This window comes from Triticum aestivum, chromosome 7D, assembly GCF_018294505.1.
Source record: "Triticum aestivum cultivar Chinese Spring chromosome 7D, IWGSC CS RefSeq v2.1, whole genome shotgun sequence".
NCBI classification, from domain to species: domain Eukaryota; kingdom Viridiplantae; phylum Streptophyta; class Magnoliopsida; order Poales; family Poaceae; genus Triticum; species Triticum aestivum.
This window is the reverse complement of record NC_057814.1, coordinates 205,029,506-205,051,411: the sequence shown is the minus strand read 5'-3', so window position 1 is coordinate 205,051,411 and position 21,906 is coordinate 205,029,506. Positions and strand designations below refer to the sequence as shown.

Here is a 21,906-nt window from a genome sequence, read left to right as displayed (position 1 = left end):
CGAGTTCAAGAACTACACCTTGGATGAGTTTCTCAGTGATGAGGGGATCAAGCATCAATATTCCGCACCTTACACCCCTCAACAAAATGGTGTTGCGGAGAGGAAGAACCGGACGTTGATGGATGCGGCAAGGACCATGATGGCGGAGTTCAAGTCTCCATACAACTTTTGGGCCGAAGCCATCAACACCGCGTGTCATGCTTCAAATCGGCTCTATCTTCGCAAAGGCTTGAACAAGACTCCATATGAGATCCTCACCGGTAACAAGCCCAACCTCAAGTACTTTCGGGTGTTCGGGTGTAAGTGTTTCATTCTCAAGAAAGGTGTTCGTTTGTCTAAATTTGAGACTAGAGCTCATGAGGGCATATTTGTTGGTTATGCTACAAACTCCCATGCTTACCGTGTTCTCAATAAGTCCACGGGACTTATTGAGGAGACGTGTAACGTGGAGTTTGATGAAAATAACGGCTCCCAAGTGGAGCAAAGTGGTACTTGTGATGTAGGTGATGAAATTCCTCCCCAAGCCATAAGAAGAATGGGTATTGGATATATCCTACCCATTGAGGAACCCCTTGTGGCCGAAGGAGAAGGACAATGCTCCACTCAAGTGGAGCCATCACCAACCCAAGACCCACACGCTTCCGAAGAACAAAGTGAAGGCCCTCAACCTCATGAACAAGATCAAGGGCAAGATCAACCTCAAGATGGTGGTGATCCACCAAATGATGCCCAAGGTCAAGTTCTTCCCCTCGAGCTAGTTCAAGATCAAGAACAAGCTCAAGACGACGCTCAAGATGATCAAGTAACCCCTCCTCACTTCACTTCCGAGGAGGAATTGGAGCGTCGTGCCGCTAAGATCGCTTCCAAGCTCACCACCAAAGGTCATCTCATGGAGAATGTGGTTGGAAGCCTAAGAAAGGGGGTAAGCACTCGTAGACAATTAGCAAACTATTGTGAACATCATGCGTTTGTTTCTTGTGTCGAACCCCAAAAGGTTTATGAAGCGCTTGAGGACCCGGATTGGCTCAACGCCATGCATGAAGAACTCAACAACTTCGAACATAACCAAGTGTGGAAGTTAGTGCCAAGGCCAACCGGGAATCATAATGTCATTGGAACCAAGTGGATATTCAAGAACAAGCAAGATGCTCATGGAATCATTGTTCGCAACAAGGCTCGTTTGGTGGCACAAGGCTACTCCCAAGTCGAGGGTATCGACTACGGTGAAACCTTTGCCCCCGTCGCTCGCCTTGAATCTATTCGTTTGTTGATTGCCTATGCTTCTCATCATAATTTCACATTGCAACAAATGGATGTGAAAAGTGCTTTTCTTAATGGTCCCATAAATGAGTTGGTATATGTCAAACAACCCCCCGGGTTCGAAGATCCCTATTTCCCCGATCATGTGTATCAACTCCATAAGGCGCTCTATGGCCTTAAACAAGCCCCACGTGCGTGGTATGAGCATCTTACGGAGTTGTTACAAGATCGTGGATTCGAAATCGGGAAAATCGACCCCACTCTTTTTACTAAGAAGGTCAAAGGGGAGTTGTTTGTGTGCCAACTATATGTTGATGATATTATTTTTGGTTCCCCTAACAAAGCCTTCAATGAAGAATTTGCCGCTCTCATGACCTCAAAGTTTAAGATGTCTATGATGGGAGAGTTGAAGTTCTTTCTCGGATTCGAAATCAAACAAAGAAGAGAAGGAACCTTCATCAACCAAGCCAAATACACTCAAGACATGCTAAAGAGATTCAAGCTAAGTGATGTCAAGCCGGCTTCCACTCCAATGCCCACCAAGTGCCAACTTGACATTGATCCCAATGGTAAAGCGGTGGATCAAAAGGTATATCGCTCTATGATTGGATCCTTGCTTTACCTTTGTGCATCTAGACCGGATATCATGTTGAGTGTGGGAATATGTGCACGGTTTCAAGCCGCACCTAAGGAAAGCCACTTTGTGGCGGTCAAGCGAATCTTTCGATATTTGGCTCATACCCCAAACTTTGGCCTATGGTACCCAAGAGGAGCAAACTTCAAGCTTGTAGGTTATTCGGACTCCGATTGGGCGGGAGACAAAGTGGATAGGAAGTCCACTTCCGGAGGGTGCCAATTTCTTGGTTGCTCTTTGGTAAGTTGGTCTTCTAAAAAGCAAAGTTGTGTGTCTCTCTCGTCCACCGAAGCGGAGTATGTGGCGGCCGGAAGTTGTTGTGCACAACTCTTATGGATGAGGCAAACTTTAAAGGATTACGGTGTCATTTGTGACAAAGTGCCTCTTTGGTGTGACAATGAAAGTGCTATCAAGATTTCTCTCAACCCGGTGCAACACTTCAAGACAAAGCATATTGAGATTCGGTATCACTTCATCCGGGATCATATTAGGCGAGGGGAGATCGAGCTCAACTATGTCAACACTCATGATAACCTTGCAGATATTTTCACGAAGCCATTGGATGAAGCAAGATTTCGCGAGTTAAGGCATGAGCTAAATATCATTGATTCGAGCAATGTGGTTTGAACCTTTGCACACCCCTCACATTCATTGTGCATTCTTGTCTAGGTGTAGGCATGGACGTAGGGGGAGTGTTGTTCTCTCAATGAACTTTCCCTCCCCCCACAATGCATAAACTGATCTCACTCTTTCACATTAGCCATTTTTGATGGTACTTGTGCTTCAAAGACGAGCTTTGGTCATGGGCCCAAGGATAATTCTTCGCGGTGCCATACCAAGTGACTCAAACATAGGTGGCCTCGGCCACCGCCCTCTCGTATAGAGGCGTGTGATTCTTGTTCTCTTGCTAGTGCTCTTGTTGGTCTTCTTGCCGTTGTTTCCCGTCTTTCGTTTTGCACCATATGTGTTGAGTCTGGTTTGAGTTGCGCTGGGCGGTACTACCGTTGTGCAGGAGCGGTACTACCGCTTATGTGGCTAAGCGGTACTACCGCCCTTCACCACGGTACTACCGCTGAGGGGCGGGGCCAGGGGGTTAAGTCGTGGGCAGGGGTGGTTTCCTCCACCCCATACCCATTTGCTTCGTCCCCTGGTTCCTCTTCCTCTCTCTCCAGCGCCATCTCGCCGCGGGAAGGCTCCGGCGGCCCTCCGTCTCCGGACCGTTCCTCTCCATTTCCTTCGGTGGAGTCGATCCCCACCTCGTCCTCTTGCCATGGATGCCGGTATTGCCCCCGTTCCTCTTCTCTTCTTGTCTAGTTTTCAGATCTCGCGTTTTAGGGGCAATAGTAGTTGCATCTCTAGATTTTTGGCCAAATCTAGGCTTGAGTAAGTTGGAGAAGGCAACTAGACTCTTTGGATTGATGTTTGGTAGGTTTATTTTTGAATTTGGCATCCCCGGTAGTGCCGGATCTGACCACGGCAGTAGGGATCCGCCGTGCCCCGTCTCGGGCGGTACTACCGCCCATCTGGCACGGTACTACCGCTCAGGAGCGGTACTACCGCTTATGTGGCTAAGCGGTACTACCGCTGAGCAGGCACGGTACTACCGCTGGATGCCCAGTTCCATTGTTTCCTACCACATGTTGATCCATATTTGTTGTGTTTATTTGGTTTTGATCGTTCCTTCTGGTTGCTTCTTGTGTCCGTGTGTTTGGTTCCAGGTGATGAACATCCTGAGCAGCAAGTCCGCCGTGTCAACCCCGGGCGTTCAACGTCGAAGCAGTACCGCTCATCTGAGACTGCAGGTGGTTCTTCCAGTGCTCCACAGCCGGCAGGGGGTGCTTCCTCAAGTGCTAATCCTCCTCGCAAGAAGAAGATTGCCAGCCGACCGAAGCCAAGTGGCAAGAAAGTGACTGAGATGTCTAGCAAGGAATTCTGGGACAGGCGTCGGCGCAACCCCTATGAGGAAGACCAAGAACCCAATCTTGTCAATCGCCCGTTCTGGAACCGGTTTCAGTATGACACATACTTTGATGTGATCAAGGCTAAGAAGAACCTCTTTGTCAATGTTCATTCCATCAACACGGATGCTATGGAGAAGGACCTTGAGTACTTTGGTGATGCCCTTCAGATGTGCTCTCAGTTGAACATTCTCAGGATCATGCAGTTCAACAAGGACTTTGATGCAGATTTGCTGGCACAGTTCTTTGCCACTGTTCACCTAGGAACTGATGCAGACAGGACTCTGACTTGGATGACAAATGGAAAGGTGCTAGCTGTCAAGTGGCAGGCCTTCATGGGGCTGCTTGAGGTGGAAGATCAAGGGCTCGAGACTCCAGTTGGTTTTCGTCCTCACCAAAATGTCACCTCCACTCACAAGCAAGCCCTCTGGCCCTACTGTACTCGGAAGGTCCACCCTGAGACCAGGAAGGAAACCTATGAGTTGTCTACCTATCTGGACATCCTTCACCGTATCTTCCGCGAGACTCTCTTCCCTCGTATTGGGAATCTGGACATGGTACACTCTTACCTTGTGGACATGCTTCTCTTCTGCCAGCGTGAGAAGGACGCAAACACCGGCGAGTCCCTGGACATCTCTCACGTCATGTGGTCTGAGCTTCTGGCGGCTGTTTCTGAGCGCAAGTGCCCAATTTATGGTCCGTTCATCATGTTGCTTATTGAGAGGGCCTGGAGACATACCTATCCTGAGGAGCAGCTGGAAACTGGAGAGTTGGTCTCTCATGAGATCAAGCGTCTGAGGAAGAAGGATAATTGGGGTAGATCTGGAGCTCCATCTTCTGCTGCTGCCATGGAGACCGAGGACGAGGCTGATGCCGGTGATGATGATGAGGATTATGTGCCTCCTGGGACAGAGCCTTCTGCGGCAGAGCCCTCTTGGGCAAAGAAGCTCAAACGCAAGATGAAGAAGCTGTTCTGCATGGAGTCTCATGGTCAGTACATGACTCATGTGGCTGAGAAGAAGGCAAGAGGACGTCACAAGGAGCTGATGCGTCAAATGGGTGCGACAGTCACCAACGGCTCTGAGGGTCAGATTACCGAGGAGGAGGAGTGGATCCAGCAGCACTGTCCGTGGACCGACTCAGATGCCGAGCAGTTTCCGGGCGAGGACGGCAATGCAGATGATCACGCAGAGTCCTGATGTTCGAGATCCTCAGCATGCTCTCACCTGGAGCCGTAGGTTAGCTCTTTGCCCCTTTTGGTGTCTCGATGCCAAAGGGGGAGAGAGTTTAGGGATTTGCGTCGTTGTGTTGCGAGTGTGTCTTTACCTTGTGCTTTCGTTGTGTGCTACCTTGTGCTTTGCTTGGACCTTGTGCTTTGCTTGGTTTTGTGTTCAGTGAGACTTTAGTTCGAGTCATATGGTGTGAGACATATGCTACCCTATCCTTATCATATCTTTATCTTTGTCTCTAGTCATTTGATATCTCATGAGTTATATGCTTCATTATGTTATATATCCTGCTATCTTGTATCTCGCTTAGGTTGTTGGTCTCTAAAATACAGGGGGAGTGTTGATCCTAGTATGTGTGTCGTGCAGTTCAAAGCACTTATCTTGATGGCACACATCTAGGGGGAGCCCGTCTATATTTTAGAGATTTGGGGTTTGCTTATGTCCTTTGTCTTTTCCCAGTTGTGCAAATCCCGTATTGTCATCAATCCACCAAAAAGGGGGAGATTGTAAGGGCATATTTATCCCTAAGATGTTTTGGTGATTGATGACAATGCTTTTGCGGACTAATCGTGTGCGTTGAGTGTTTTTCAGAGATTCATCCTTTTGGCACGAGACGATTTCCTCCCCTCGGAGCTTGAAGCGAAGACGGTGTAGTCCTTTCGGATTAGTTTGGTGGACTAGTTTCATAGGGATCACCGTACTATCAAGAGGGGGTCCGTTTTGGAAAGGCTAGGGCGGAATCATCACGTACACTTCCTTTGCCCCTCCCTCCGAGCCTTTCCGTTTCGATGATGGGCTTGTTTCTCTTCTCATTGTGCCCTCTCTGGTCCCAGCGGTAGTACCGCGGGCCAGAGCGGTAGTACCGCTTGGGTGCTACAAGCGGTAGTACCGCTCTGGAGCGGTAGTACCGCCCAGAGCAGTAGTACCGCTAGTAGCCCCCATGTGTGTACTAACTCTGGTCCCAGCGGTAGTACCGTGGGACGGAGTGGTAGTACCGCTTGGGTGCCACAAGCGGTAGTACCGCTCCGAGAGCGGTAGTACCGCTAGTGGCCCCAAGCCGTAGTCCCGCGGTGGTCTCGTGCTAGTACCGCCTCGATTCGAGGGCTCCTTTTTCGTGTCGGGTTTTACGGTACTGGCCGCGGCTGTGGGGGGCCGTAGTACCGCTTCTGTGCAGTAGTACCGCCCTCCCACCGCGGTAGTACCGTTGTGGGCCAAGCGGTAGTACCGCGATGAGGAGCGGTAGTACCGCTTATAGTGGCAAGCGGTAGTACCGCTGGCACAGTGGTACTACCGCTCTCTTCGGGGCAGAAGTGGGGTAACGGTTGGTTTGTTCCCCCACTATATAAAGGGGTCTTCTTCCCCAAAGTTGACCTACCTCTTCCCCGAAAAGCTCCATTGTTGCTCCAAGCTCCATTTTCGCTCGATCTCTCTCCCTAGCCAATCAAACTTGTTGATTTGCTCGGGATTGGTTGAGAAGGCCACGATCTACACTTCCACCAAGAGAAATTTGATTCCCCCCACTTATCCCTAGTGGATCTTGTTACTCTTGGGTGTTTGAGCACCCTAGACGGTTGAGGTCACCGCGGAGCCATAGTCCATTGTGGTGAAGCTTTGTGGTGTCGTTGGGAGCCTCCAATTATGTTGTGGAGATTGCCCCAACCTTGTTTGTAAAGGTCCGGTCGCCGCCTTCAAGGGCTCCAATAGTGAAATCACGGCATCTCGCATTGTGTGAGGGCGTGAGGAGAATACGGTGGCCCTTGTGGCTTCTTGGGGAGCATTGTGCCTCCACACCGCTCCAACGGAGACGTACTTCCCCTCAAAAGGAAGGAACTTTGGTAACACATCCTCGTCTTCACCGGCTCCACTCTTGGTTATCTCGTTCCTTTACTTTAGCTAGTTTACTTGTGTTATATCTCTTACTTGCTTGCGTGCTTGTTGTCGTTGCATCATATAGGTTGCTCACTTAGTTGCATATCTAGACAACCTATTTTGATGCAAAGTTTAATTTGGTAAAGAAAAGCTAAAAATTGTTAGTTGCCTATTCACCCCCCCCCCCTCTAGTCAACTATATCGATCCTTTCAGTAATGGTGTGTCCGAACATCGTAACTGTACTTTATTAGATATGATACGATCTATGATGTCTCTTACCGATTTACCACTATCATTTTGGGGTTATGCATTAGAGACAGCCGCATTCACGTTAAATAGGGCACCATCTAAATCCGTTGAGACGACACCGTATGAACTATGGTTTGGCAAGAAACCTAAGCTGTCGTTTCTTAAAGTTTGGGGCTGCGATGCTTATGTGAAAAAGCTTCAACCTGATAAGCTCGAACCCAAATCGGAGAAATGTGTCTTCATAGGATACCCAAAAGAGACTGTTGGGTACGCCTTCTATCACAGATCCGAAGGCAGGATATTTGTTGCTAAATGGATCCTTTATAGAGAAGGAGTTTCTCTCGAAATAAGTGAGTGGGAGGAAAGTAGAACTTGATAAGGTAATTGTACCTTCTCCCTTATTGGAAAGAAGTTCATCACAGAAATCAGTTCGAGTGATTCCTACACCAATTAGTGAGGAAGTTAATGATGATGATCATGAAACTTCTGATCAAGTTACTACCGAACCTCGTAGGTCAACCAGAGTACGATACGCACTAGAGTGGTACTGTAATCCTGTTCTGGAGGTCATGTTACTTGACCATGACAAACCTACGAACTATGAGGAAGCGATGATGAGCCCAGATTCCACGAAATGGCTTGAGTCCATGAAATCTGAGATGGGATCCATGTATGAGAACAAAGTATGGAGTTTGGTTGACTTGCCTGATGATCGGCAAGCCATGGAGAATAAATGGATCTTCAAGAGGAAGATGGACACTAATAGTAGTGTTACTATCTACAAAGCTCAAATTGTCGCAAAAGGTATTTGACAAGTTCAAGGTGTTGACTACGATGAGATTTTCTCACTCATAGCGATGCTTAAGTCTATCCGAATCATGTTAGCAATTTCCACATTTTATGAAATATGGCGAATGGATGTCAAAACTGCATTCCTTAATGAATATCTTAAAGAAGAGTTGTATATGATGCAACCCGAAGGTTTTGTCGATCCTAAAGGTACTAACAAAGTGTGCAAGCTCCAGCGATCCATCTATGGACTGGTGCAAGCATCTTGGAGTTGGAATATACGCTTTGATGAGTTGATCAAAGCATATAGTTTTATACAGACTTGTGGTGGAGCCTGTATTTACAAGAAAGTGAGTGGGAGCACTACAGCCTTTCTGTTAAGTATATGTGAATGACATATTGTTGATCGTAAATGATGTAGAATTTTCTGGAAAGCATAAAGGAATGTTTGAAAGGAGTTTTTGAAAGAAATACCTCGGTGAAGCTGCTTACATATTGAGCATCAAGATCTATAGAGATAGATCAAGACGCTTGATAGGATTTTTTCAATAAGTACGTACCTTGACAAGATTTTGAAGTAGTTCAAAATGGAACAGTCAAAGAAGGAGTTTTTGCCTGTGTTGCAAGGTGTGAAGTTGAGTAAGACTCAAAACCCGACCACGACACAAAATAGAAAGAGAATGAAAGTCATTCCCTATGCCTCAGTCATAGGTTCTATAAAGTATGCTACGCTGTGTACCAGACCAATTGTGTACCTCACCATGAGTTTGGCAAGAGGGTACAATAGTGATCTGGGAGTGGATCACTGGACAACGGTCAAAATTTTCCTTAGTGAATAAGGAAATATTTCTCGATTATGGAGGTGATTAAGAGTTCGGCGTAAAGATTTACATCGATGCAAGCTTTGACACTGATCCGGATGACTCCGAGTCTCAAATCAGGATACATATTGAAAGTGGGAGCGATTAGCTAGAGTAGCTCCGTGTAGAGCATTGTAGACATAGGAAATTTGCAAAATACATACGGCTCTGAATGTGGCAGACCTGTTGACTAAACTTCTCTCACAAGCAAACATGATCACTCTTTGGGTGTTAATCACATAGCAATGTGAACTAGATTATTGACTCTAGTAAACCCTTTGGGTATTAGTCACATGGAGATGTGAACTAATCACATAAAGATGTGAACTATTGGTGTTTAATCACATGACGGCGTGAACTAGATTATTGACTCTAGTGCAAGTGCGAGACTGAAGTAAACATGCCCTAGAGGCAATAATAAAGTTGTTATTTATATTTCCTTATATCATGATAAATGTTTATTATTCATGCTAGAATTGTGTTAACCACAAACTTAGTACATGTGTGAATACATAGACAAAATAGAGTGTCCCTACTATGCCTCTACTTGACTAGCTCGTTAATCAAAGATGGTTAAGTTTCCTAACCATAGACATGTGTTGTCATTTGATGAACGGAATCACATCATTAGGACAATGATGTGATGGACAAGACCCATCCGTTAGCTTAGCATAATGATCGTTAAGTTTTCTTGCTATTGCTATTGCTATTGCTTTCTTCATGACTTATACGTATTCCTGTGACTATGAGATTATGCAACTCCCGAATACCGGAGAAACACCTTGTGTGCTATCAAACGTCACAACGTAACTGGGTGATTATAAAGATGCTCTACAGGAGTCTCCCATGGTGTTTGTTGAGTTGGCATAGATCAACATTAGGATTTGTCACTCCGTGTATTGGAGAGGTATCTCTGGGCACTCTCGGTAATGCACATCACTATAAGCCTTGCAAGCAATGTGACTAATGAGTTAGTCACGGGATGATTCATTACGGAACAAGTAAAGAGACTTGCCGGTAACGAGATTGAACTAGGTATGATGATACCGACGATCGAATCTCGGGTAAGTAACATACCGATGACACCTCCACAAAACGATATTAGCGGAAGTCCGAAGACTTCCGGACGTCCGGACCGTCCCGAGCCACCGGACGTCCGACCCCCCACCGGACGTCCGGTACCTGCCTATGCGCAACTGCGGGCCTTTGGCCTTATATCCCTCTCCCACTTACCCCTTCGTGGCTTAGACTATATATACTCCTCCACCTCCTCGTAGCTAGGGTTAGCGTTGTGTTAGCTCATATGTGAGATAGAGCTTCGCTCATCCATCCGGATCTACTCCATCGTGAGGGACCATGACCTCTTCGGAGAAGATCCACCTTGGATTCAAGACCCCTTCATGGGAAGACCCCTCAAGACCTCCTCACGGAGAAGAACCGGTTACCTTTGTATCGTCCTTTGTTGATAATGGATCTTGTATCTCTCCTTGTGATTCGAGGATCTAGCATATGTGTGACCTAATCTCGTTGGTTTGAGTGTTTCTCTCGTGTTTGCCCTCGTGTTTCCCCTCGTGTTCTACGTGTTCCTCATTGGGATCCGCTCCTTTCGTGAAAGATCGGCCATCTAGGATTCCACCCATTGGCGGAACCAGCGGGTGTGCCGTGGCACACCCAGAAATCTGAGAATTATATATATATATATATATATATACACATATACATATATGCCCAGCGACCAGGTCCGCCTCATCCTTTTCCCCATCTGAGCGAGCGAGAGAGGCAGAGCCGCAGCGCAGAGGACTACCTCGGCCACTCGCCCGCTCCCCGCTAGCGCTCGGCCGCTGCCGCTCGGCGCTCGCGCTTGGCCGCTGCTGCCGCTTGGCGCTCACCCTCGGCCGCCTCCACTTGGGGCTGGAGCTCCTTCCCGTCGCCACTCGCCACGAGCAGCCTCACCTCCCAGGCTGCCCTGCCAAGGCGCCGTCGCGCCGACCGGATCAGACGGTAGACGGCCGCCGCCGCTCCGGTCTGCGGAGGATTTGCTCCGGCCTCTCGTCTCCTCCGGTCCTCGCCCGTTCCAACGCTCCCCGCCCCGGTCATGGGTGAGTTAGGTGACCCGGACTGCTCATTGCACTGCGACAATGCGACTGCTAGATCTCATTTGTTATATGATGTCTGTAATGCTTCAGCTTTGTAGTGTTGTTTCTGAATTTCAATTAGAAAATGTTGTTAGCAATTAGCAGAAGTGCAGAACATCAACAAGCTGACATTATGCCTTTTTATTAGAAAATGTTGTTAGCGGTTAGCAGAAGTGCAGAGGACTAGGGCGTGCCATTTTTATTTGTGTTCTTTGTATGCACGTATGCTCTAGTCTTGCTGACATTATCTTCTAATTGTAGAACTAAAGATGAAGAGGAATGGTGACATTAAGTCCCTTTTCTGGAATTATGAGGCAAAAATAAGAAAGGTTGCAGCCCCTCCTGAAGAGCAACCTGAACCTGATATTGATCCACCTCTAATCCATTCAAATGCAGAGATTGACATTGATATTTATCCACCTCCAGTCCATTCGGATGCAGAGATTGACATTGATATTGATGATGAAGCGCCACGGCAATCATCACCCCAAGATCCACATGCAAGGTCATATAATATTCAAAGGCTTCCACCTAATCCAGGGGAAAGGATTCCTTTTTCGGAGTACAATGTTGATGATCAAGATGAAGTTCGGAGACGGTACATTGCAAAGAATGTAGTCCAACCATATGCATACAACTTTGAAGTCAAGAAAATGTATGGTAAAAATTGACACTTCAACTTTGTTTGGTTTGAGAACTATAAATGGCTGTGGCAAAGGACAATGATCCATGTTTGTGGTTCTTTGATCATGTTTCTTACTTGCTCAATATTGTTGGAGTTTCTTGTAAGCACCATGACATGCTTCGAGATGTTAGAGCTCAAAAGGTGTTGGAAGCACTTGAAATGGGTGAGCTTGAAAGTGGAAATGGGCTAAATTAAGAGATGGGACTATCTAGACCCGGCAACACTCGTTGGGGTTCTCATTTTAAAACCATTATGCACATTGTTAGCATGTATTCCACAATCCTTGAAGTACTTGATGCTATTGGAAAAGATCCTTCACAAAAAAGTGAGTGGACAAGAATACGTGGAGTTGCTCAAGCCTTTGAATCATTTGACTTTGTTTTCAATCTTCACTTGATGCTTTTTATTCTTGGCTATACAAATGAGTTGTCCAAATCTTTGCAAAAGAGAGATCAAGATATTGTCAATGCAATGACACTTGTTAGTTTGGCAAAGAGTAGAATGCAACACATGAGGTCTCATGGTTGGGAAGAATTTCTTGCAAAGCTAACCTTATTCTGTAACAAACATGATATTCAAGTTCCTTTGTGGGAGGATATTTATGAGCCTAATCGAAGATCACGTCGGTATTATGAAGTACAAAGAAATGATGATCGTTATAGAGTAGAAGTATATCTTGGTGTCATTGATCAAACCATTCAAGAGCTTGACAATCGGTTTGATGAGGTTAATACGAAGTTACTTATTTGCATGTCGGCTTTGAATCCCCTCAATTCATTTGCTTCTTATGATGCACTCAAGGTAATGAGACTTGCTGAATTCTATCCCATGGACATTTCAAGCACAGATTTGATAAGGCTAGAATTTCAACTTGCTAATTTTATTGATGATATGAGACAAGATGATAGGTTTAGAAATGCAAGTAATATTGGTGAGCTCTCTATTATGCTTGTTGCGACAAAGAAGCATGTTCTTTATGATTTGGTCTACTTACTCATCAAATTGATATTGATTTTACCGCTGGCGACGGCGAGTGTTGAAAGACTATTTTCAGCAATGAATCTAGTGAAAAGTAAGTTGAGGACTACTATGAGTGATGATCACTTGAATGATTGTTTGGTGATGTTTATTGAACGGGATGTGTTCATGAAAGTAAGCGAAGATGACATAGTTGATGCTTTCATGGCAATGCAAAAACGTAGAGTTACCTAGTGATGTAATTTTCTACTTGTGCTTCTTTCATATAAGACTACTCGTATTGTAATTGAGCACATTTGAGGTATATTTTGTGAACTAAATTGTTGTGAGATTTGAATTAAGCTACTCATGTTATTTATTTATTTTTTGGGAAAAAGCTACTCATGTTATTTATTTATTTTTTGGGAAAAAGCTACTCATGTTATTATTTTGCCGTATTTTGTCTCACACATGGATTACGTTGAAAAATTGTCTGGCACATGGATTAGGTGGAAAAAAATTAGAGTGTGCACACCCTTCATTTTTTGCTGGGTCCGCCACTGGTTCCACCCTACATCATTCCCTTTGTCATCGGCATGTTACTTTCCTGAGATTCGATCGTCGGTATCTTCATACTTAGTTCAATCTCGTTACCGGCAAGTCTCTTTACTCGTTATGTAATGCATCATCCCATAACTAACTCATTAGTCACATTGCTTGCAACGCTTATAGTGATGTGCATCACCGAGAGGGCCCAGAGATACCTCTCCGATATACGGAGTGACAAATCCTAATCTTGATCTATGCCAACCCAACAAACACCTTCGGAGACACCTGTAGAGCATCTTTATAATCACCCAGTTACGTTCTGACGCTTAATGACACACAAGGTGTTCCTCCGGTATTTGGGAGTTGCATAATCTCATAGTCAGAGGAACATGTATAAGTCATGAAGAAAGCAATAGCAATAAAACTAAACGATCATTATGATAATCTAACAGATGGGTCTTGTACATCATATCATTCTCCTAATGATGTGATCCCGTTCATCAAATGACAACACATGTCCATGGGCAGGAAACTTAACCATCTTTGATTAACGAGCTGGTCAAGTAGAGGTATACTAGGGACACTCTGTTTTGTCTATGTATTCACACATGTACTAAGTTTCCGGTTAATACAATTCTAACATGAATAATAAACATTTATCATGATATAACGAAATATAAATAAGAACTTTATTATTGCCTCTAGGGCATATTTCCTTTAAGTGATGGCCCGGGTGCGGCTTTTCCTTCCGCCAGAGCCCCCAAGCGCCCCCCGAGTGCGATCGGGGATCCTATACGGCACGTACCGCGCCCGCGAGCGCCGTGGCGCGTACCCCCCCCCCCCCCTTCGCCCGCTGTTGTTTCTATGGGCCGACCCATTTCGGTGTTTAACCCCAACCGGTTTTGGGAAGGTTCTAGTACCTTCCCTGAACCGGTTTTTATGTTTTTCTTTTTTATTTTTTCGTTTTTTCTTTTCCTTTTTCTGTTTTCTTTTCATTTTTCTTTAATTTTTATGTTTTCATTTTTATTCTTGTTTTTCAATTTCCGAAAATCTATTAATTCATGATTTGTTTTTAAAATCGCATTTTTTTTAATGATGAACATTTTTTCCAAAATCGTGGTTTTAGATTTACTAAATCGTTACTCTTAAATCATGAACATTTCTTTTGAAACTGTGAACATTTTTTAAAAACTCACTAACATTTTTTTTAAATCATGAACATTTTTTTTAGAAATTTGTGAACATTCTCTTAAGTCATGAACATGTTTTTCAAATCATGATTTTTTTTTTGAAATAATGAACATTTTAAAATTAAAGACTACTTTTTTTCAAAATCATAAACATTTTTTTCCAAATTAGGGAACATTTTTTCTAAATTCGTGAACATTTTTTTCCAAATTCGTGAACATTTTTGGAATTAGCGAACATTTGTTTGAATTTATTAAATTATGAACATTTTATTGCAAATTCTTGACCAGTTTTTGAATTCCAGAGCATTTTTCTGTAATCATGATTTAGTTATTTTGTGAAGATTTTTCAGTTTGACGAACATTTTTTTTGAAATCATGAACATTGTTTTAAATTCATGAACATTGTTTTAAATTCATGAACTTTTTTAAAATTTGTGAACTTTTTTGCCAAATTCATGAACAATTTTTGAATTACGGAGCATCTTTGTGGAAATCATGATTTTTTTTAAATCATGATTGTTTTATTCAAAATTAGCAACTTTTCTGAAATTTAGGACCTTTTGATATCCGGAATTATTGGAAAAAAGAAAAAGAAAAAGGAAAAGGAAACATCCCCAAAAAAACAAGCGGCGTTCCGGCAGCACATGGGCCGGCCCAGAAGGGGGGTGCGCGCTCGCTTCGTTCGCAGCGCATGCTACGCCCTATAGGGTTCGGCCTAGGATCGCCGGGCCAAAAAACGAGCCGAACCGGCAGAATTCGACGCCTTGTGAGGGCGACTAGGGAGTTTTTTCAGCGCCGGCCAAAAAAACTGCCCTAGGAGTCATTTGGAGCCGCAAGTGGAGATGCTCTAACCGCATCAAAGACCACGGCACCTATGGCAGCTGGCGCGCCCAGTGCAGCCGGCAACTTGGTGCGCGCGCAACAAAGCGGAGGCCGTGGAATCCGGGTCACGCACTAGGGCGTGCCGTGCCGTGCCCTGCCAAGCCCACTGCCCTGTACTAAAAGACCGTGCAAGATTCGTACGGGCCAACAGCATCAACCCACGCAGCCATGTCGGGAGAGATCACGAGATTTCTGGAGACCCGAGCCTCTGCATTCCCATCACAATAACCTATCATCAGTTCAGTTCACATCAGATCAGAGGTGGCAGTGCCCCTACCATTTACACAGACATCATCAGTTCAGCGCTAAAGCCTGTCGCTCGCTGTTCTTTCGGGTCAGTCAAACCTCGACGGATTGCATTCCCGCCCTCCGCCCCCAGTGGAACGCAAAGGCAGCCGCACAGACTTAATACACTTTTGGCCAACAAAAAACATAGCACGTTGCGCTGCACTGCGTTCACCAGGGAAAGGGGAGCGAGGGAGGGGCAACCGGGCTCAAAATATGAACTAATAACCAAAAAATAAAAGGAGAGCTGATGTTCCGAAAGGAAGCGACGAGCATCGTCGTATGCTATCTTCTCTTTCGCCGTTCTCTCGAGCCGGACGGGGAGGTCAAAAATGGCGCTGGCAGCTTCACTGTTAATGTAGTCGACATGGTCGGTGCCTCGGACCAGATCAGGTCAGGTCGTCCTATGAGCAGAACAGCCTCCTCTGCACAGGCAAGCATTGGGGTAAGCCCTGGTTCATTTCGGAATACAATCGGTTCGGTGAAGTCTAACTGTCGACGGCGTACCTTGACTCTCGACGACTCCTGTACAGCTTCCAGAGTCTCCGCCAACGAATTCTGCTTTGCCACCGTCGCATGCAGTGCCTGATCAATTCACCAACGCTTGCATAAACCACAATGCATGCATCCACAAAGAAGCGATTGCTCCAAAATAGCTTTGAGAAGAGAAAAACTAGCTATCTTCACCACATCCATGCAATGAAGATGCTTTGAGACACATGGCCAACTCAGAACTCTCAAGAGTCTGTGATTCAATAAAAGCAACAGTGCAGCATAAAACTTACTCTTTTGGTCCTCTCCAGGTCGGCCTCGATGGATCTGATGCGCTCGAACGAGTTCAGTAACTGTTGCTCCTTGTCCTCAGGCATCTCTGGTGGCTTGCTTGCAAGATGGTTGCACACAGACTCAAGATTTTCAATGCGCTGTAAGCAAGCACTCATCTCATCAGCACCGATGGTTCGGGGCTGCGGCTTCTCTGCAGCTGGGACTGGCACCGTGGATGGACCGGCGTTTTCAAGCCTCCGCAGTGCTCTACTAGAGATGAAAAGCTTGAAAAAGGAGAATAGCTTGATTAAGGCTGTCACAACTTTAACAAGATTTTCAAAGCCCCATCGGACGATTGAACCATCAAGTTTGCCAGCATTGCTCCCTGCCATTAGTAGAACAAACAAAATCAACAACAATGAGGAAGATCAACACTTGCCAACTGGATCAATTGATGGATTCATAAATAGCACCAAGGATAGATAAAGCAGTAACTTCGTGCAAGTATACTATCACCAAGGAGGCAAATAGATTCATCAGTAAATATCAACAAACAATGTACTGTATGGTACATTAAATGAAACAGTCCTCTAGGAGTACATAACACAGGGCAACAGTTCCCTGGCAGGTATACCAATGACCTGTACTTCATTCTTTCCGGTCAGAATTTTAAGTGTTTTATGCCTATGCCGTCCAATCTTCCATCTAGGAATCTAGCACGCACAACCTAGGCATCTAGCATTGCAATGCCATTTTTACTTCTGCCTATAGTTCTATGGATGCATTGTTCATGCAACTGAGAAACAAACAATGCAGCTCTTGGAGTTCAAGCAACACAGATTATTTTGGTCAAATAGACGAACAGACAATTATCTTGAATCTTAGGCTAGAGCAACGATTACGAGTCGAACGAGTAGTCTAGACTAGTCGCTCGACTAGTCTAGACTAGTCGCTCGACTAGTCTATGAGTCGCAAACTGGCTGTCGACTCGGTTTCTCGTGTAGACTACTTGTACGAGTCGAGCCAGTCATCGATTAGTCGATGACTGGTCCAGACTAGTCGACATGTTCGAGTCGAACGACTCAAAAAACTGGGGGAGTTTACGATGCCTCATCCCGCGGGAGACCTAATCCTTTCTTTCCCCTCCTCACCTGGACGCGCCGCCGGCTGCTGGACGCGCCCGTCGAGCCCTCCTCGCGCCGCCGGCCGCTGGACGCCCGCCGCCGCGGATCTGAAGCTCCACCGTCGCCGGCCCCACGTCGCGGATCTGAAGCTCCACCATCGCCTTCGTCTCGCGCCCCTCCTGCTCCTTCGTCTCGCGCCCCTCCTCGCGCCGCCGGCCCCTCGTGCTCTTCTCCTCTTCAGGCAGGTGAGCCTCAGTGCTGCTCTGCCTCGCTGCTGGACTGCTGGTGCTGCTCTGCCTTGCCCCTCCTTTCTCCTCCTCTTTCTTCTTGGCTTGCCGCTGCTGTTGCTCTGCTCCGCTGCTGGACTGCTGGTGCTGCTCTGCTTGCTGTTGGTGCTGCTCTGCTCGCAGATAGACTGCTGGTGCTGCTGTGCTTGCTGCTAGTTGCTGGTGCTGCTCTGCCTCAGTGACTCCACTTTGCTTGTTTAAATTGTATACTGTACTTGTATACTTATATAGTGTAATACTACATACTACTACTAGGTATTATTAGTTATGTACTGTAAGTTCAGTGCTACAGTACCATGTCGACTAGTCTCGCACTAGTCTAGACTAGTCTATGAGTCTCAACCTTGGAACGACTCGTCGACTCTCCGACTCGTAAACGTTGGGCTAGAGCAACCAACCAAATACTATACAGCATATATAGGGAACTAAATATATAACAAGAATTGCAAGCTGCATAACAATTAATAGGATAGAGTTAAATAAGAAAAATGCAAGGGAACAGATGGTACCTAAATCACGAGGGCTTCCATTGGTGGGAAATTGCCGGTTATCAGCTAGTTGTTTTGGCACAATTTCAGTAGTTCGTCGCTGTCTCCTACCAGTTTCAAGAGACGTTTCCAGGGAACTCTGTTCGTAACAGACATAGTAAGTTGAATCTATGCCCTTTACCTACAGCAAGTATAATAAATACTGAAAACAACCCACATGTAGAAGGTTTCACATAAACGATTAAAGTAAGTTGTGGTAGGCATAGCATGGCTTTAAATGCTATAGAAAGCCAAATAGAACAAAGCTAATCAGATTCGTACGAAGCAAGAATAAAGCAGTGAACTCACTTCCTCATGGACTGGAGTGAGGCAGCCATACTCAGCACCTTTCGGAATAAATGAGGATCCAAAGTCATCAACATCCGACCCTGATTCAGCATTTGATGTGTCACTCATCATGCCTTGCCACTGTAAGTAACACATACGAAGTTAGAAGCAGCAATCGGCCAGATTATAGCTTGAATGTGAAGTATTATTTCATAATCTTGCCTTCAACTGTTCCAATCGAAGAGAAGAATCGCTTCTTTCTTCGCCTTCAGAAACTGGCTTGATATCCCTCACAGAACCAGCCTCCAGATTGTGTATCAGCTACAAATAGTACATGTATAAGTAGAGTGGTAAAAATATAATCAATCAGAATGTAAAAAAACATAAGCAGTACACAGATAAAGACTTTCACATAATTAGAGTGCCAAAAATACCTTCAAGATATAAGGATCATTCCATGGCCCCTTGTTAGACCCAAGACAACCTCCTTTGTCAATGCAGGTGCATGAACCACCAAGAAACTCTGGCAACTCACTGAGAGGAGCACACAACTATTGTTAAAATGTTGCAGAATGCAGAGAACAGGCCGAAGTATGTATCACAATTCACAAGAAAATGAAATGGGTAAGGATTAAGATTAAAACTTGTTCCACAGCATGAATTTACACTGACCTTGGGTCAATTACTTCAAGAAGTCGACTCTGGTAATTCGAACCAAGAACCTGCATTAATAAAGGTTAAAAAATTAATTGACGCTCAAATGGACTGGCATGATCCTGACAAATAATCCATAGTGCTTACATGAATCTTGGATGAAGTTTTTGGGTCAAGGAAGCCCTTCACACTGTTCCAGATCAACTTGAACCCACTGCCCGCATTTACAACAAACATTTGATGCAACGTCTGCAGTTTTATGACTTTAGAACCATCGCTCCACCATGCCAAAACACTAGCATGAAGCATTGCGCCGCAAAATTACCTCAGGATAATAGTCGCTGTCTATCTTCTGCATGCGATGTACTAGCTCCCTTGCAGTCTTGGAGAAATTCTTAAAACCCTGCACATGACAAAAAAGACATTGATGAAAACACATTCAACAAAACTTTAACAAACAGATCAAGACATACAAGCGTAGACCAAGAAGGATGATTCACATACCACACCCTGGACATCCAAGATGGTGGTGGTGGAGTCAATGTGTCTCTTGGCAGCCAATGTGCAGGCAGGGAACTTCTCTCTGAAGGCCCTCTCAAACTCCTGCACATGGTACTTGATGTACCTGTCCACAGAGGTGATCTGCATGAGCTTGTTAGGGTCGACCTTGCCGAGCCTCTCGATGTACACCGGCCGGCCTTCTCGGTCGACGCCATGGTATCCCTGTGGGTAGTGGCACAGCACCTCATCCAGTTCATCAAACTCAAAATCCTGACCACACGAACGGGTCGAATGTTAGGCGTAAAGCAGAGACTCCTTGTTCTGCATGCTTGTTGCAGGTCAGTGTGATCACCTCAAGTATTGTGTCGGCCCCAAACTCTTTCCTCCATCGCAGCATGTCTGCCCACATCTGCATTGCCTTCTCGGCGTCGAACTTCCTCGCCTTCAAGAACCTGCATCACAACATTCATACGGCGGGTTTCAGATCCTGGCATTTCACAGAGCTATCCAAACATCACAGGGCAAAAACAAAAGGATAAGGGGTGATGGTTTGCTGACAGGACCTTAGCATCATGTGGTAGTCGTCGTGCTTTTCGGGCAGGAGGCCGTGCGCGGCCAGACGCTCACGGAAGGCGGAGACGGCGCGCTCCTCCTCGGCATCGCGGACGTCCTCGATGGAGATGGCCGGCGGGAAGCGGAAGTCGACGCGACGCCTGCCGCGTTTCTTGAGCGCGTGGATGGCCTTCCGGCGCAGCGACCCTATCTTCCGGCGGCGGCGCTCGTCCTCCGAGTTGCCGTCGCACAGCGATATCTCGATGTCGTCGGCATGGATCACTGCAGAGAGAGAGAGAGAGAGCGGCGCCTCACACACACTTCCCCCCAAGAAAGAAGAAGACGCAACGCAAGAAGGACGACGCGGACACCGCAACGGCAGAAGAGCTCGTTCTTACCCGACATTTTCACCTCCAAATTCAACTTCTTGGACACCAGCTCGGAACCCGCGTTCGAATGGCGCTCTGCGGGAGAAGAAATTCCAAAGGATTGCCAGTCAGTTTCAAGAAGCAGAAAAGGAGGACTTAAAAAAGAACACACATTTGTTGTGGCAGGCGGGAGTAAACCCTGCGCTGCGCCACAGATCTGAGCAGAGAAACGGAAGGGGGCAGCGGAGCAAATGGCGAAGAGAAACGATTTGCAGTTCGCAGGGCCAGGAGGGGAACCTGCATTGGCCACTAAAAGCAAGCAAGCGGGCGCCGCAATAAATTCCGCGCAGAGAAACAGCATCTCATTTATTTCAATCCTAGGAAGGAGCCCTCCCGAACAGAAGAAGGAAAAAAAGGCGGAGATCGAACCTGACATGACAGCCCGAATCCCTACCCAAAAAAAGGCGCAAGAACAAGAAGATAAACAAAGAAAATGGAACCCAAGCCACCTTCTCCCCTCGCCGAGGCAGATCCAAGAAACCAAAGGAAACGACGCGCACGGAGGAAGAAGAAGAAGCGTAGGATTCCAGATTTCTGATGGATGAGGGACGGAAGGAGCGGGGGAGATACATACATTTACGGCGATGCAACGAGAGAATCTTGGCTTGGGGCTTGGGACAGCAGGCGGGAGGGGCGAGGCCGGAGCTTTCTTTTCCTTCTCCCCTCGGGTGGAGCTCTGCTGCCTCTGTCTCTCTCCCACCTCTCTCGGCTCGGTATGCTCCTCGGGGTAGGTAACTGAAGGGGAGTGGCCGCCGGTAGTGGTATTACCCTTATTTATTCGTATTTTGGCGTAGGGTATACGGTGGATGTGGGTATATACTCCGGGGGATGGGGGTACGGGAATGGCCCTACGAGATGGCCATTCCGTTCTCTTCTCGCCGAGAAATGTGGGGCGTTGCTTTCGGGTGGGATGGACCACTTCTTCCTACGTTTTGTAGCATGCCTTTTGGGTCCGGAGATATTATCCCGTTCCATTAATGCTTTTTAAAGATGATCCATGCAAAAAGGGGTGTTAATCTCCTGCCATTAGTGCCTCAGGCATTGAGAGGCTTTGATTCGCTTGTAAACGCCCCGGGGCGTATCGAAATGGGACTTAGTGGTGGTGGATCAATGGGAGTTAGTACTACAGATGTATCCAAAAGAGATATGGGCACATCATGTTTATCTACTTGCCTTTTGTTTTACTCCAAAAGAATATCATGTTTTTTTTGCGGGAAAAAGAAAGAATATCATGTTTGGGGTGCTTAA

The 21,906-nt window shown here is 46.1% G+C and overlaps 1 protein-coding gene across 3 annotated transcripts; it reads right to left on the bottom strand.

Annotated features, from left to right (window-relative positions):
* Positions 1–15,440: 15,440 nt before the first annotated feature.
* Positions 15,441–21,503, bottom strand: LOC123164770 (phosphatidylinositol/phosphatidylcholine transfer protein SFH8). Of its 3 annotated transcripts, none has more exons than XM_044582329.1 (15): positions 21,233–21,503; positions 20,629–20,694; positions 20,242–20,512; positions 20,031–20,130; positions 19,682–19,948; positions 19,503–19,580; positions 19,325–19,426; positions 19,196–19,245; positions 18,958–19,057; positions 18,746–18,844; positions 18,545–18,664; positions 18,218–18,377; positions 16,318–16,682; positions 16,040–16,117; positions 15,441–15,957 (listed from the first exon to the last, which is right to left on the bottom strand). In XM_044582329.1, the coding sequence occupies exons 2-15, from the start codon at positions 20,633–20,635 to the stop codon at positions 15,937–15,939; spliced, it is 1,818 nt and encodes a 605-aa protein (XP_044438264.1). In that variant the 5' UTR covers positions 20,636–20,694; positions 21,233–21,503; the 3' UTR covers positions 15,441–15,936. The 3 variants fall into 3 exon arrangements, with proteins under 3 accessions (XP_044438264.1, XP_044438266.1, XP_044438265.1); XM_044582331.1 differs by having other exon boundaries at positions 18,218–18,335; XM_044582330.1 differs by lacking the exon at positions 21,233–21,503 and adding an exon at positions 20,771–20,789.
* Between the last annotated feature and the right edge of the window lie 403 nt (positions 21,504–21,906).